Genomic DNA, 14,002 nt, shown 5'->3' on the forward strand with positions numbered 1-14,002 from the left:
TTTTTTACCTGGAGCCTAGTGAAGCAGAGAAGACAGAGAAAGCCGTCTGGCTGTTAGGTGTGTGTGAATCACACCAATACATACCTGTGCTTGCCAGAGGGCACAAAATGGGGAGGGCTGAGGAATTTTCAGGAGAGGAACAAGTGTGCCCCGAGGCAAAGAGTTTTCCATTCGATTCCAAAGGCGTACCTGTCTGTGCATATCAACTACACAGGAGTGCCATTCCAAGAAACAAGTGCTGATAATCTGTACGAAGCAATAGCTTGTCTGTTTTCGACATATGGTGTTATCAGTTTGCACTGGTGATAGGGATCATGTCTGAGATTCATTATGTCCAGCTGGATGTACCTAGATGCTGTTCAGATTTAAAGTACCAAAAGTGATTTATGCGATAGTGAGGCTGCTTAAATTATTTTAATTTTATGGATGATACATCATGACTATTCAAAGTAAATTTGTCTGGAGAATTTCAAATTTGGATAGATTTATTGTGGCAGCTGGTACTGCTTTCTAGTCAAAGTTTGTATCTAATATCCAAGTCATTAGACCAATCATGCTTTCTTGCTTGTTTTCTTATGTCATTGCACCTAGGCAATGTGATGCCAAATATATCATTTGAATTCCTTCATGTCAAGTTAGGTGGCTCTTTATTCACAATTTTGTCAAACTCTTGATTTTATTCTTTTATTTTACCCAGTCTGATTCAAATCAGTGACTCTCTTATGGTGGTTTGAATGCTTTTTAACATCCATCAGTGCATTTGGCAGGTGAAGAAATGGATGAGATGGGGGAGGAGAAAGGTTAGTGTATTCATGTTGTGCCAAGGATCTGAGAGCTGGGCTGACATACAGCAACTGAGGGAGTGAGGAGAAAAACACAGGGAGATGGAGGATGAGCTCCACTGGGGCTGGCTAAAATAAGGCCTGCAGGCCAAATTTGGCCCTCCACAAAATCATTTTTTCCCCACAAGGGTTCCAGAGGGCAGTAACACTTTTTTGAGATAGCTCCAGTGGCAAATGTCAGAAAAGTCTGGGCAGCTCCAGTGTCCATAAATACTGCAACATTAACACACCATACAAAACATCCTTAGCGTTGTGCATATATTGCTACATCCTTTACTTCTTCGAGTCATACATGGTAAACTTCAGAGCTGAAACCAAGAAAATACATCCACAACCCTTTTTTTCTGTTGATATCAGAGTTATTGCTTTGATGAATTATTGTGTTTTTTACTATGTTAAATTAAATGTATGTCCCGATCTAAGATTCCTCCTGAGGTTATATTAGAGAGAGGTGGGGTGACAGAAGTGATGGCAGTGAGAGTCATTAGAGAGAATGAGAGTTTGTCTCTGTCGCATGATAATGACAGAGCCATTCAGAGCCATGCCTCCTCAATGAGCTCAAGTCCCCATGACTCCTTCTCACACCTCTCACACCTCCCACCAACAAGCAGACAAAAGGCATGCACCCACTAGCTCAGGGACAAACACACACACACACGTAAACACAGTTCTGCAGACTGGTGTATATAAGAGGAAAAACTCGCATCGCTCTGATGCATGCATGCAGAAACACAGACACAAACAGTTTTGCCATCCATCCATTGCACCAGACAATGTGTGTGTGTAATGATCCCCAGCATTAGCACTTCTGCACCATTAGCATTCTTCAGGGCTGAGAGGGCAGTGCTCTCTGGGAGGGCTCAAATTAACACCCTGGTGCTGAGTGGCAGCACTCTCCGGAGTAGCCACACATTGTCACAACATTGACCAACCCCCAGCTAACCCCCTTGGCATTCCTCAGCTGTCCTCTCAAAACATTAACAGCAGTGCAGGCACCAGCTCCGGGGTCAAATACTGCTCGAATGAGTCCAGGCAGAAAAAAAAAAAAAAATTGACTTGCTGGATTGACAAAATTGAAGCATCAACCCCCAACCTTTGTACAGAAAGCAGCCATGAAAGTAGCCACCCCACTTCACATCAACATGTTTATACCTCAGTTGTTTTTTGATTTGAAGTGAATATGATCACTGGAGCACATAGGTCAATGTATGCCTTTATTCCAGAGCAAACAGACTAACATTTCAACACTATTGCACCTTGACTAGGATGAAGATGCAGACAGTAGCGTTGAAACGTGCTGCAGTGATAATCCCCCATTTTTCTGAATGAAAAGCACCAGACTTATCTGTTATGAGCTGGCTGATAAGTGGAATCACTGTTGTTTTTATTTTTAGTGGGGGTTTTTTTTATTGACTTAACTTGGTTATTGACTTTGTTTCTTTGAAATCAGTGATGTTTGTAACTCTGCTGGCACTGAATGACCTGCTTGTCACTCCTGTCCATCTGTGTGTATCCAGCTGTCCAGCCCAGCGAGGTGCGGGGAGACGGCATGCGGAGTCTGAGTCTGAGTCACCAAGGAAGTGACGTCACAGATCGCCCAGGCTTCTGTAGCTCAGGGTGGGCTGGGACCGAGGAGTACAGGGGCCCACGGACATACTCCCCCTGTGTGCCACAGCCCCAGGTAAATACAATGTGTGAGTGTGTGTGTGTGTGTGTGTGTGGTTTTTCCCACCGCTACATGCATTACACTTTTATCAGTGCATGCTGGTGTGTTCATACTTGTACTTCATGTTTGTTGATGTATGACATCCTATTCTGCGCGGATGCTCACATGCATGGTTTTACCATATTTGTGTGTGTGTGTGTGTTTGTCACAGCATGGCATGTTGTACAGGAGTGACAGTGTTGACTACAGGGCGCAGGGCCCAGACGTGGACAGCGGGGTTGAGGCTGGGAGTGACATGACTCCGCCCACTCCTGCCTTCCCCATCTCTCCCCCTACACCTTATGGTAACTATGTTTCACTCTGTCATTGTAAATACACATTTCTTATGATTTAACATGTATTTGTGACTGGCTTTGTTGTGCTCAAATGTAATGTTTTTTTGTCTGCCATGATTTTTTAACTTGATCCTCATTTGCTTTTGTTTTCCAGTGAAAAATATGTCGGAATTCACTCACCTCAGGCAAACTCCATCTCCTAGCATGCAGTCTTATGGAGGCTACAGAACAGAACATGGTAGGGTCATATCTCCTTTATTTACAAACTGAATAGACTAGTTTGAGAAAACCGAGCATCACATATAGCTTTAATATATAATTCTTCATTTAGGGTGAAGTAAATAGTCTTAATTATTATGAATTTAACAGCAGGCTCTCAGAATAGACATTAGAAAACGGAACAATACTAAAAAAAATCCTATTCTCCATTGAAATTGACAGTATATATTGAAATAACAGAAATGTCATTCCATTGTGAACCCAAAATATGGGTCGCCTGACCTTCTGAATAAGCTTTTGGAATTGAGGCACCTCATTGTGGGAAGTCAAATAATGAACAAAGTGCTCTGTGAAGGAAAAAAGCACAAATTAAGTCTGTTTTCTTTGTGCAAACCCTTACTCAAGCTTCCCTCCATTCTTCTATTCACCCACTCTAGTTATTTTTTTTTCTCTCCCAATTAAAGATAGTGAATGAGTGACAAAAAAGACATGCAGCGAGCAGGACGTAATTGCCAGGGACTCACAAAGAGCTAAAAGTTTTCCTTTCATGGCTGCCCAGCACAACTTGCCAATGTCTGCGTGTTAGGATTCGCTATCTCACCAGTATAGAGTTATTTCAGGTCCCCCTTGCTTTAACTAATAGAGCTTACATTGTTGTTTGTGGAATTTTAGCGGTTTTGAGGAAGAGGCAGGAAACAAAGACGCCTCATGAATGCCTGCGCAGGGAGATTCCTAACCAGTCTCGGCTTCCCATGTTTGGTTTTTGGAGAATGTCTGCGTGGTTTACATCCCGAAAAGAAAACTTTTTTAGACATAATAGTGATGTTCTTCGGATTAAAACTGAGCAGTTTTTGTTTCTTTTTGTGTGGATGCTTTTGCTGTGGTGTTTCTCTGCGGTGGAACACACCCTGGGTACGGCATTGTTCTCAGCGATGGGGAGAGTTGTGTTTTTACAGCACTTTGTAGCACTGCCATTTGTGGACTTTCATGTCAAAACTTTTAAGTATTCATTGTTTACTCGCTCTTTATCAAAGAACTATCTACTAGATAATTAAATCAGTTTAGAGCCTGTCCCCCCCCTTGAATGGAGACCCAGAGCCTTAATAATGTTTGCTCTGTTGTAGTTGGCATGGTTTCTGAGCACTGTTGTGACTGAGGGTCACTGGAGAGGCACTGGAGTGCCAATGTCAGAGGTTACCCACATACAGAGGGACGATCTCATTACAGATCTGACCTTGATGTCAATCTGACCCCTCATTGGCCTGTTTCTATAGCGATCTATGTCTAAGCGGTGTAAGAGTGGCAGCGCCTCGGAGTTGATCTGTGCCCCTACTGTGCTCACCAGTTCAGACACCCAGGCAAGAATCACTTCATTCACTGCTGCCACATCTCCATGGTTACCGTGGGTCAGGAAGCATGGCACAAAAACACTTTTCTTCCTCCATGAAAGTGTCTCTGTGTACACAGAGGGGAAATGGGGACAAAAAGAAACCAGTTCTTGTCAGCTTTGCACCTCTCATTCCCATAAAAGTAACCCATAGAAAATCTGGCAGTAGACCTATATGGAAACATGTGCTTTCAAGTTGGGGGCAGCTTGCTGTCAATGGCTCCAGGCTATGATTGATTAAAGAAAAGCTTTTAGATAATTATGTCAGAGGGCTTTTAATTTCTAGCTGCAGTTGAGTCTGATTTGTTGACTCGGTGGTTTATGGCAGGGGTAATGTGGTGATCTGCTTCTTACAGATCAATGGCTGAGGTCGAGGCAGCAGACGCGATTTTCATTTTAATTCCAATGTTGATTGATGTGTTACTGGAAAAAATCCAGTGCTCTTCCCTGAGGGGATTTCTCCATACCTTGTGACCATTCTTTCATATCATGTCATCTTAGGTCTTACAGAGTTTAGTTTTGCTTAGTTTAGCTTTTAGAAGTTCATTTCTCTCTTTAATTCTCCTATACCCATATTTTTCCTATACCCATATTTAGTTTCTTATTTATATGAAATAAAAAAAAATAGCTCTACCTTGACGAGGAACAGAATCTTCCACCCTGATTGTGGATGTGATTATGTTTGAGGCATCATGTCTTATTTACTCTCTTGCTCTCACGCAGAGCCCCAGGGATACTCAGAGATGATTGGTCATGTTGGACTACCAGATGATGGCTTGCCAGACTCTTCCCTCAGCTGCCACAGGTTGCTAAGCGCCACACGCTCCACCTCCATCGGTGGGACCCTCCAGCGGACAGATAGGTAGAGGTCCATCCAGTGAAAAGTCTTTCTGTGTCCCTTTGAAGATATTTGTACACTTTTACACATGACGGCTTATTGGCTAATTGCTAGTTGATGCAGTTTTGCTGCATATTTATCATACTTTTATAATCCTTCACCTTTGTTTTTCCTCTCACCTCAAGACCACTGATGGGCCAGCCCTGGCCAGAGCATGCCATCCTGAGCCGCCACACCTCCCTGAGCAGCTACCCCACTGCCAGACAACCAGCCCAACACACCATGTCACTGGACTATGGCCACCACTCTCCGCCCCTGGCCCATCCCCACCCTCACCCTGCCCCCAACGCCCACAGCTCTCCCCGAAGCAGCCAGCGAAGCCACGTGGCCCGCTACGCTCTCAGCCACAGTCCTGCTCAGAGCTTTGATGAGCAAGAGGACTCAGGCCTGGGCTATGGCACAGACTGCGCACCCTCCACCTCCTCTCTCCTGGGAAATGGAAACATGGACAGGGATCTTCTGACCTCCATGGATGGACAGAGTCAGTCACAGCCGCTCCAGGTGCAGCCCCCACTCCTGCCCCCACTCCTGCCCGAGAAGAAGAGGGCGTCAGATGGGGAGCATTCCCTGGGAACAGCCTCTCCAGCCCTCAGTGGCTTCTCAAGCCCCCACAGCGGGAGCTCCCTCAGTATTCCCTTCCCCAACGTCTTGCCTGACCTCTCAGCTCAGATGCCAGGCACAGCCTCGCCATTACCAGGTAAGCTAGCAGTCCTGAGTCAGCTATCAATCCATCCTGTGTATTCTGCAGCTAATGGCCTCATGAGTATCACATGGCTTGATTTACCACACATGAATGAATACTGCTACAGTGGTGCTTGGTACACTGACTAATCATTATATGTGTTTTCCAGATGTACTGGTCAGCAAACAGGTGACTGTAAAATTTGTGCAAGACACATCAAAATTCTGGTACAAGCCAGATATCTCAAGGGATCAAGGTAGGCTTCCAATTACTGTCTTTTGTTTCAATGTAATAAAATAACTGAAACTGTTTGCCAAACTATATGGCAACCTCACACTCATTATGTCATTGTGTTTCTCTTCACTCAGCCATTTCAGTCCTGAAGGACAAGGAGCCTGGCTGCTTCATCGTGCGGGACAGCCACTCCTTTAGAGGGGCCTATGGGCTGGCCATGAAGGTGGCAACGCCGCCACCCTCGGTCCTCCAGCAGACTAAGAAAGGTACAGTAGATGTGCACGAAAAGTAGAACTTCTTCCAAGCTGAAATTTTAATTGACATGATATACTTATTGGGTCTGCATTGCAATAAATGAAAGAGAAAGAAAGAGAAAGGAGCCTGACTGTCTGCATATCTTAGAGCTAGGAAATTGTTCCTGTGTGAATTATGCCTTGTTCCCAAGAGCTCTGTATGATAGTGGAAATATTAGGGATTGGACCAACTGAAGGGACATCCTGTGAATCACACATCACACAACCACACACAAAGCCCTCTACAGTTACAGTCCTCTGTACTCACCTCCATGGCTGGAACCTGAGAGTTCTGCCTCTGTTTGTGTGTGAGAGCTCCTTGCTCTGGGTCTCTCTCCTGGGCACTACCATGATATAGCCAAACAGACCCCTATTGCCAGGTAGTCTTAGATGTGCAGCTAATGTTTCACCTCTTAACAATGGATGTGCTGGGTCTATAAGCCTGCATTGATCCCTGGGCCTTCTCCAGGGAAGGTCCCTGCCCCACATAACTTCGCCTGATGTAGATGCTATATCAAAGGGAGTCAAAATCATGCTGCTACGTTAATTTATTTCCTGGTTTGTTTGTTTAGCGTGTTCATTATGAAATACGGGGGAGCTCTTCTTGGAACCAAAACAAAGTGCGAGGGACTTCAAGAGGAACTGGCCAAATGCTCCCAGCCAGCATTCTCTGGCCTTGTTTCAATGTGAAAACAAAGACTCACTGATTGAAGTTTCTCACATCAATTTCTCTACTTCAGAAAAGGGCCCAAGGACATTAAATCCTTCTCAACATACTGTATATTAGAAACAAGTTAAGATACATTTCTCACCAAAAACAACACGTGGTAAGGGCTACCTCTGCCCTCGTACCCTTCCCCAGCGCCAGTCCACCGCAGCGCACAACCCTTCCAGTTTCCCCCTCACACCTGTCCTTTTGTCTGCCTTCACCCCTTTGCAGTCCAGTGGCACCTGTGGTGACATCATGACACGGTCCTTCTCCACACTCTCAGCTTAGGGCATTGTGGCTCCTTAACAGTGTGAAACCCAACCCACCTTAAGGAGAGGGCCTCTCTCTGAGCCTTTGTGTCAAGACATTCCTCACATAGACTCTGCTCCTGCCCCCTCGGAGGCGCTTCTGTTGAATCATAATCCCATTAATCTCTGGAGCGATTGTATGTGGCGATTTAATATGTTTTATGTAACTCTTGGAGGCTGGGAAATTACTTGTTAGACTGAGGCGTATGCTTGGAACTGCTATTTAGGTCAGACTAAATAAGGGGTGTCAGATAGAGGACACATTTGCTCGGACAGAAAGCAGACTGGTGCTATTGTGAGGAATAAATGACCTCTCATATCTATTTTCCTTTTATTCTCTTTGTTTCTGACAGGAGGAGATCTATCCAATGAATTAGTACGCCACTTCCTGATCGAGTGTACACAGAAAGGAGTGCGGTTGAAGGGTTGCCCCAATGAGCCCTACTTCGGTGAGTGTCCACTCTGCTGTACCGTTGGTTTACAACAGTGACACCCTCTGGTTATAAGGCTGCCCTACACCACAGATCAAGAGGCCGTGCACAATACTGCCCTCTCCTGGTCACTGGTGCATTGTGCAAGTGGCTGCTGTTCAGTAACTTCATCTGCAGCATGACATGACAGATTAACTGGAACTGGTTTGATGTGTGTTTGGTTTACAGGAAGCTTAACTGCATTGGTCTGCCAGCATTCAATCACCCCCTTGGCCCTTCCATGCAAACTTATTATACCTGACAGAGGTGAGAGTTCTCACACACACACACACACACACACACACACACACACACAGAAATGGTAAAATGACACTAATTTAAGAGAAGGTAGCACTTGGGGAAACTTGTGGTCAGATAAGAGACTGATCATTATTTAGGTTTACGAGGCTGTTTAGTCAAAGGCTTAAAGTCAAATCATAAAGAAACCAGAATGATAAGGAAAAAATGAATGATGGTCACAAATATTATCTATCTATCTATCTGTCTATCTGTTTGTCTGTCTGTCTATGAAGTCATTGTATTTCTTAATGTAGCAGTGACGCTGTTCACTGAAGAATCTTGCCGATGTATTTTTTGTTTTCCATGTTCTCAGATCCCCTTGAGGATGTTGTGGAGAATACCTCGCAATCAGTCACCAACTCTGCTGCTGAGCTCCTCAAACAGGGAGCAGGTAATCAGACATCTAAGATCACTCGCTATGAATAGCCATGAAGACTGAGCAATGATTGCACTGTAGGCAAACAAGGACACACTCCATGGGTGGAATTTGATTATACCTTTGGTGATGGTTGAAGGGCCTCAAAATCTAATAACTGATATGTACTAAAATAGAAGAGCACACACAATTCTGAGATGATCATCCTTTGAATATTTAATGTTGAATGTCTATGTTGTTATATATTGTATTCAGGATGTATACATGTATAGTGACACGGTATATAGTCTACTTTCTTTCGTGTGTTCATAAGGTCCTGTTGTCCTTGTTCCATGTGCTGTACTATGAAACTCTGGAAATTTTCAATATGTCTCTGCTCAAAGTCACCAAGACAAATTGCTGTACAGTTATTGCACCTAGTGATTAAAGTGAGTCTGAGTTTAATTGGAGTTTAATTTGAAGTTTAATTTGAGTCTCCGTCTGCTCCGGCAGCCTGTAATGTGTGGTACCTGGGCTCGGTGGAGATGGAGTCTCTCACAGGCATCCAGGCGGTGCAGAAAGCCACCAGCATGACTCTGAGCTCCGAGCCCCGTCCCACCTCCACGGTGGTCCACTTCAAGGTCTCCTCCCAGGGAATCACCCTCACCGACAACCAGAGGAAGTGAGTACCACACACACATGCACTGTACACGTGTGCACACACATACAAAGACCCACTTAACACAATAACCAACCCTCCCCCTTCTCTTTTTTTAGACTCTTCTTCAGGAGGCATTACGCTGTCAACACAGTCATATACTGTGCATTGGACCCTCAAGATAGAAAGTGAGTAATACAGATTTAACATTTTGACACATGCCATTTAAGGATTTTCAGGCTGCAGGTCATGGCTATAGTTAGCCCAGCCTATTACACTCCAAGAGAGTGTGGTATGACAAAATGTTTCATAGATAACTTGATTCAAACAATGGCAGGAAACACAAGCAAGGAATATCAACAAACTTGCCCATGATTGCTCAATCCACAAGAAAATCAACTTCCTCAGTATTGATTGTAAATATTCAGGTACAAAGTAAGTAATCGACAAGCTCTAACAAACTAGTAACATTGTTTTATGCTCCTTTTCCTCCCATCATAGGTGGAGAAAAGATGGCTGCCCCTCGGCAAAGTAAGTTATTCTTACATAGGTACAACCAGAACAGCAATAGCTTTATTTATTTGATGGTTATTACATAAAGCACATATTTGGTCTGTTTGAGATGGATGACAGTGTCGTTAAGTAGTTTCCTCCACCTTTGCAGGATCTTTGGCTTTGTGGCAAGGAAAACCGGCAGTGCCATGGACAATGTATGTCACCTGTTCGCCGAGCACGACCCTGAGCAGCCAGCTAGTGCCATTGTCAACTTTGTCTCCAAGGTGATGATTGGCTCTCAGAAGAGTAAGTAGGCCTGCCTTGGACTGAACTGACTGAAACAGGAGTTAAGCAGACTCAAGGACTGGAGAGGAACAATGGAGTTCTTCAAAAGTTTAAGTATGTTTGTAATGATGACACTACACTGACCAGCTCCAGGACATTCAGTGACATCTTTCAACAGGATGAACTCCCATTCTGAGTGAAGAAACCTTTTCCTCTAAATGAACTGTAAGGAAGCCAACTAACAAAATCATAAAGAGAGACATGTAATCTTTTGCTACTGTTTTACAACTGTAGTGTCTTATGTTACTACAGTTTAAAATATTCCTTCTCAACATATCTTGTATCCATAGTACAATGGCTGGTTTTCTAATCCACGCAGCTATTTGTGGATAAATTAAGAAAACCCAGTAGTGTTGCATGTAAGACTGTGTCTTTTGTAATATTTAACCAAAACAAACTCTATTCAAGCTATTAACATTGTGTAAAGTGGTAACCATTGTAGAAGCTCCTCAATGCTGCATCTATCCTACATTAGTGGAGCAGGATTGAGACAATTTCTTGTGAAGTTTAAACAAAAGCGCGAAAGCAGCCCACATGTAAAAGGTGGGACTTCTGGAATGGCTACATCTGTAAGTATACATGCTGCAGGATTATCCTTACTTTATCTATGCAATGTAAAATTTTATTTTTTTAATCCATCGCATACATGTGCATTATGTATTTGGCCTCTCTGAACCCATGTGTCTCCATGACCCATTTATGTTAAATAATTTTCTTCTATTCTGTTATGATGTATGTGAATATGACCACTTTGAAAGCTATCATGAAATGTGTGAGTGTGTTGAAATGAATAAAACCATAGAAAAAATATTTTTAAGTAAACCCTAATATATATTGAGTTGACATGAGTTGGTTAAAAACGCATCAGTACTTTGTGTAGAAAACAATGCGAGTGGCATTCCTCTCACCGCTGCCAAATTAGTGTTTTGTATTGTCCTCCTTGTGGGAGCGTATTGCCACTAACTGCATTGCAATGTCTCAGTGTCAAAAATATATCACTATACATCATTTTGTACATTTAATTTGCATTTTAAAAAAAAAACGATAGAGGCCTCTATGTTGATAGAACAAATGCTGTAAATGCAGTAGTTCTTTACAAGTTCTTACAAGAAAGAAAAGCGCTCAGTTTTGAATTGCGCTAATAAATTTCGGACCCAGTAAGTCATCTGTCAATGACATATACAATACACTTGCTCTGGGACAAAGATAGTGGTTTATTTCCCCCAGTTGTCAACTTGCAAACATTGTGTATGAGATGATGACCATGAAAATATTCATTCCCTTGTGCTTTAACTTTGTGTCGGGCAACTATGTTACCTAGAGAGGGACCAACCACAATAAAGCTTTGTTGATATGCTTACATTGATTATGTACACATTTGTTATGTTGTTATCATTTTCATGACCTACTATCTGTACCTCACACCTATATACTATCTTATACTTATAAGAGTAATACATTATATTGTGCCTCTGTCTATAACACGCTACATGAACAGTTCATTTGTATATTGGAATGCAATGTTTGATGTGTTCTGTAAATAAACAAAAGGGAAAAGTTACTTCACCTGTCAATTTATTAAGCACATTACTGAAACATATAAACACTATGCACAGGTCCGTGAAGATCAGCCACAACACTTAGAAGATAAGACTTGAAAGGCGAGATTACACTTCACCCAGTATCATGTAGTTTGGTTGTTACAGACAGGTTTCTACCGTCAATGTCTGCCAATATTAACTAAGCTTACAAAACAAAAAATGATTTGAGAGGGGTAAGAAAATCATGACACTACTTCCTTGGGGTTCTATGAAGAGTCACCCTGTTTTGAAACATCTCCACCATGGAGAATGTAATAGTTTCAGTTCAACTTTCAGCCAGCAGAGGACACTAGCAACACAAAACTTCAGCAAACTCCTGAACTCCTGCAACCTGGAGTCTGGAGTCAAGTGGAGCGGTTTTGTGACGTGGCTGTTTCCCCAGTCTAAATTAACTTTGGTAGCAATAGCTAAAGAGTGGAAAAGTGATGGTAATGGACTTAAGTGGCCCACCACCGCATAGTTTATAAAGGTGTACTACTTGTGTGAGCCTGTATGACAGAATAGCTAGCACTGACACACAAGCTCTCTCTCTCTCTCTGTCTCTCTCTCTCTCTCTCTCTCTCTCTCTCTTTCTCTCTGTGTGTCTTTCTCTCTCCCTCTCTCTTACACACACATATATGCACAGATACCACACACACACACACACGTGTCCACTGTCTAATTTTTGAAGTGCAGTAAAAAAAGAGGCTCTTACCTTGACGCAGGCCCGGACAGGTCGGTCTTTGACTGGGCCAATGGTGTTGAGAGGGAATAAAATTGCAGAGGGGAAAGGGGGAGGAGGGGGGTAATGGGGTAGACCGGTCCCTCCTCCCCACTACTGTCCCTCTGCAGGTGGTGAAAGTGAAGAATTCCCGGGGAGGGCAGGAAGGAAGCGAAGGCCCAGGTGTGGCGACTGCAGAGAGCCCACAGCCCATCTTCCTCTGTTATTTACTGTGGAGTGGCCTAGAAATAAAAGAGGCTGGGGAAAGTCCAGAGAAGCAAGCAGCAGCATTAGACTACAGAGGAATCTGTCAAGAGGGACAATATTTCACACAGGTAATAACAGTGTGTGAGACAGAGAGAGAGAGAGCTATGTAACTGGATACTGAAATAATTTCCCATCAAGCTTGTTTGATATACTTTAGTATTTACTATTACGTATAGCTGATTAATGACAGGAGCATGTGCCTCAAAGCATGTGCAGAACTAGGCCTGTCTTCCAAATCTAAATATAAACATGGCAGCCACTGATGAGCTTCTGGGATATAATAACTGCCATTGTGTTGACATTCCTGACCCAAGCAGGGACCCGTAACGGACACTGATTAAGCCTGTCACATAGAGTATGTCGTTTCAACAAACACAAGCCTGCCAATAAAATTCACAGGTTTACAGCAGTCACTTCTGGCAGTTGCCTGGCGAAACCATTCAAGTTTCACTCCGCAGCAGTCTCCAGTGAAGTGTCGGGGATAATGCTGAGGTGAAAGGCTCTGTTTATCAAAGACAAAACTCATTTTCAATTCTCTGACCATCCCGGCTCTGCCACATTTACGGCCACTTAATTAGAGGGGCAGGGCCATCTCTCCTTAGAGGCAGAACAAAGGTTGGAGAGCAAAAATAGAAAGTTCAGTTTGGGATGGCTGCACAATTTGAGGCCCCTGTTTGGTTTTCAGCAGACGCCGAAACCTCAAAATGCATTGTGGGATTAACAGAGGACTTTCATATTGGGGTACCACTGGCTATAACAAAGATGATAGTTCAGTTCAGGTCAAGAAGATGAGGGGACATGATGAAAATTTGTCATTAATGAATAAATAACTACAACGGATGTTTATGTCTTGAATGTTAGGAAACAATAAAAGTCAGAATCAGAAAAACAGAGTCTTTCCAGCTCTTTGGCAAAATGCATGCATATTTCTATACTATAAACAGAGAAACCCAAACTGTTTCTGATGTATTGCTGTCATGTGAGAGTGAGGCGGTATAGTCATCCTGGCTGAACTGTAACACTTGACTGTGCTAAAAGTAAAGGTGACCCATTTTAACCGGAGGGTAGCAAGTTACAGAGCGCACAGGCTCCCAATTACTCTCTTCAGCCCCAGATAGCGTCACGGACCGTGGCTCTGGAAGAGCCTCAACAGGCCGCTGAGCTGGAAAGAACTGCAGCAAGGTCAAGTGCTGCCTTTGTGATGTGAATGTGTTAACATTGTAAGAGACTTTGAGCGA

The 14,002-nt window shown here is 43.4% G+C and overlaps 1 protein-coding gene across 2 annotated transcripts in view; it reads left to right on the forward strand.

Moving 5' to 3' along the window:
- The window catches only part of LOC139925578 (tensin-3-like), a 31,635-nt gene extending 19,890 nt beyond the window's left edge, over nucleotides 1–11,745 (forward strand). The window contains exons 14-27 of one of the 2 annotated variants that reach the window (XM_071917014.2): nucleotides 2,360–2,523; nucleotides 2,720–2,852; nucleotides 2,998–3,081; nucleotides 5,173–5,311; nucleotides 5,473–6,044; nucleotides 6,199–6,285; nucleotides 6,398–6,529; nucleotides 7,927–8,022; nucleotides 8,233–8,310; nucleotides 8,657–8,734; nucleotides 9,212–9,380; nucleotides 9,476–9,544; nucleotides 9,858–9,887; nucleotides 10,021–11,745. In XM_071917014.2, coding sequence (XP_071773115.2) covers nucleotides 2,360–2,523; nucleotides 2,720–2,852; nucleotides 2,998–3,081; nucleotides 5,173–5,311; nucleotides 5,473–6,044; nucleotides 6,199–6,285; nucleotides 6,398–6,529; nucleotides 7,927–8,022; nucleotides 8,233–8,310; nucleotides 8,657–8,734; nucleotides 9,212–9,380; nucleotides 9,476–9,544; nucleotides 9,858–9,887; nucleotides 10,021–10,165 — 1,976 coding nt within the window. In that variant the 3' untranslated portion in view covers nucleotides 10,166–11,745. Of the gene's footprint in view, nucleotides 1–2,359; nucleotides 2,524–2,719; nucleotides 2,853–2,997; nucleotides 3,082–5,172; nucleotides 5,312–5,472; nucleotides 6,045–6,198; nucleotides 6,286–6,397; nucleotides 6,535–7,926; nucleotides 8,023–8,232; nucleotides 8,311–8,656; nucleotides 8,735–9,211; nucleotides 9,381–9,475; nucleotides 9,545–9,857; nucleotides 9,888–10,020 lie in introns of those variants that run through there. The other variant, XR_011785276.2, reaches the window with a different exon arrangement.
- Nucleotides 11,746–14,002: the final 2,257 nt, after the last annotated feature.

This window comes from Centroberyx gerrardi, chromosome 13 (assembly GCF_048128805.1).
Source record: "Centroberyx gerrardi isolate f3 chromosome 13, fCenGer3.hap1.cur.20231027, whole genome shotgun sequence".
NCBI lineage: Eukaryota > Metazoa > Chordata > Actinopteri > Beryciformes > Berycidae > Centroberyx > Centroberyx gerrardi.